The sequence below is a fragment of the Alligator sinensis genome, unplaced genomic scaffold (assembly GCF_000455745.1).
Source record: "Alligator sinensis unplaced genomic scaffold, ASM45574v1 scaffold737_1, whole genome shotgun sequence".
Lineage (NCBI taxonomy): Eukaryota > Metazoa > Chordata > Crocodylia > Alligatoridae > Alligator > Alligator sinensis.
In genome coordinates, this window is record NW_005841930.1 from 2,069,626 (window position 1) to 2,072,103 (window position 2,478).

Sequence of the window (2,478 nt, forward strand, 5' to 3'; positions counted from 1 at the left end):
CCCACAAGCCTTGCTGCAAGCAGACCGGGCCCCGGGGCCCGACTGCAGCTGGGAGGCTGCAAACAGCTACTCTGGGCTCTGGCATGTCGGCACTGCAGCACCTTCCAAGATGGACATTGTGGTTTTTTCGGCACTCTGGCCAAAAAACATTGCCTATCCCTGTCCTAGAGCAAGGAATAATACCTGAACAGAGAATAAACCTTCAATATTAATCATTTCAAATGAGTGCAATTAAAAAATATAGTAGGTCTCTGATAACCTTGCCCAATTAAATTAATATTTTTGTAAACGTGTGACATCCCAAAATACAGTATTAGTAAGTTTTGTTGATATTTACCTGTGATATGCCAGCAGTTTATATACTTATAAGAGGCCCTTGTTGTTAATACAAGTTAATTAATTATAAATAGCTTTTTAAAAGTTATTTGAGGACATACCCAAACCATATTTTTACCTGTTTTTTATGTAGGTCCAAAACCTTACACTCATCAGTATGGAGTTACATGCTCGACCTAGACGGGACTTGGAGCCAGATCCTGAATTTGATCCTATCTGTGCTTTATTCTACTGCATCTCATCTGACACAGCACTGCCAAATACTGATAAAAAAGAAATCACTGGTGCTATAGTGATTGATAAAGACAGAACAATCTCAAGCCAAGGTTCTTATATCTTTTCTTTTTTTTCCTTAGAGCATTTTATGAAAATATTTATTTGCTAATAATTAGTGATTAATAAGCAGTATGGTCAAACATAATATTATGTTAGCTCATTTAATTCCTCTTGTGACTGTTGGGTGATTGGCCTTATTAAGCCTAGATAGTTTTCCTGCTTACATCTTCATGTGAACCATTGCAGGGGCTATAAACCACAGATATGATGAAGGTATGCAGTTACCTATGTTTGTGCACTTCAGGACAAGCCCCTGCAGGTTCTAAAAGTGTAAAGAGGAAAACTTACAATAGTCTCCTATTCAAATTGCTGGTAGCTGCAAATAGAAAATGTTAAATCAAGACAGTATGTTTAATATTTTGCTTGAGGGTTATTTTTGTGGTTTTATCTGATCCTTTTAGGATCTAAACAGGGGCCCTTATTGTATTGTACCTTTTTGGCTTTGTTTAGACCAGTGATACTCAACCTGTGGCTCTAGAGCCGGATGTGGCTCTTCATGGCCCTACAGGCGGCTCTCGCAATGTAGGCATCTGATCGGCGCTCCACTCTATCAGGCAGCGCGGGGAGCACTGAGCAAATGGACCAGCAGTGTGGGAGTCGCTGAAGTTCCCCCCCTTCCATAGGGGGGAAGAAAAGGAGCTGCTGGGACCCCCCCCCACAGGTAAGAGTAGAGATCACCTCCCACCCAGCAGCTGGGGGGCAGAATGGGAAAAAACATGCCCTCCCCCAGCCCCTTCTTCCCAGCAGCTAGGAGGGGGATGAAGAGAGAGAGTGCTGTTGGGAGAGGGGTTGATGATGTCATATCATGATGTGTCAATATGTGATGATGGTTGATGATGCAGCATCATTACACATTGAGGTAACATCATGTTGATCACAATGTTGGTACTTGAATTTAAGTGCGCTACGATATCATCTAAATAAAGAAGTGGCTCTCCAGCTGTTAAAGGTTGAGTACCACTGGTTTAGGCTATTTAAAAAAGGCTTTTTTTTAGGTTTGTTCCACAGAATTAAAAAGTAGTATTATATAAGTATACTAAACCACAAAATACTGTCTAAAATTAAAAATGCTGCCAAAAACCTTCCAAAAAAGATTAATTTTAAGGCAAAATTTCCATCCTCCAGCTGTTTCTTTGTCAACTTGTAGGAATTTTATGGGGTTAGCTCAAGTCCTTAATATTACGTTTAATGTAGTTTATTTTGGTATTTGTTTCTATGTTAACATTTTTCTGAATACTGTAATTATAGTCATTATGTTGCTAAATGAGATTTGCCACGGTATTGGAGTCTTATGGCTCCTCAGAAGCTGCTGTGATAAATTATGAAGAAAACACTTTAAGTAAATCTGGTAATATGTTTAAAAAACAAAACAGAGTTCCTGATCTGCAGAAGATTTTACCAGTAAAGTGAAATATTTTATGTAAATGTTGTAATAGTATTTATTCCTCTTATTGGTGTATACTCAATATTTTCTTAATGAGGGGCTCATTGAACTCTTCCTTGGGAGATGCTACAGATTATGGACCATCTCCTTTTATTTATACTATTGCATTTTGAAGTTTTGCATTGTTTTAAAAAGTAATTTTGATAATTATACTACTTTGAGTTGAAGCAGTCTAAAGATATGATCACACGGCAATTTACTTGGGGGTAAAAGGAAGCAGGTCTTTACTATAGGTCATGTTCTCCACTATAACCACTTGTGTGCACTCTTGCTCCAGAGTAAGTGGAAGTTAAACCATGGTTAATTTCCCCTCTTTCACTGAGGGCTATATTATCACTGTTTAGCTTCCACTTTCCATAGGG

General features: G+C 38.6%; 1 protein-coding gene across 1 annotated transcript in view; it reads left to right on the forward strand.

The window, feature by feature from the left end:
• REV3L (REV3 like, DNA directed polymerase zeta catalytic subunit) overlaps nt 1-2,478 on the forward strand; it is a gene marked incomplete at its 5' end in the record, with an annotated part of 206,159 nt that overhangs the window by 145,961 nt on the left and 57,720 nt on the right. Inside the window, one exon of the mRNA XM_025198872.1 lies at nt 470-662. Within this exon, the coding sequence (XP_025054657.1) occupies nt 470-662 (193 nt within the window). The remainder of the gene's footprint in view (nt 1-469; nt 663-2,478) is intronic.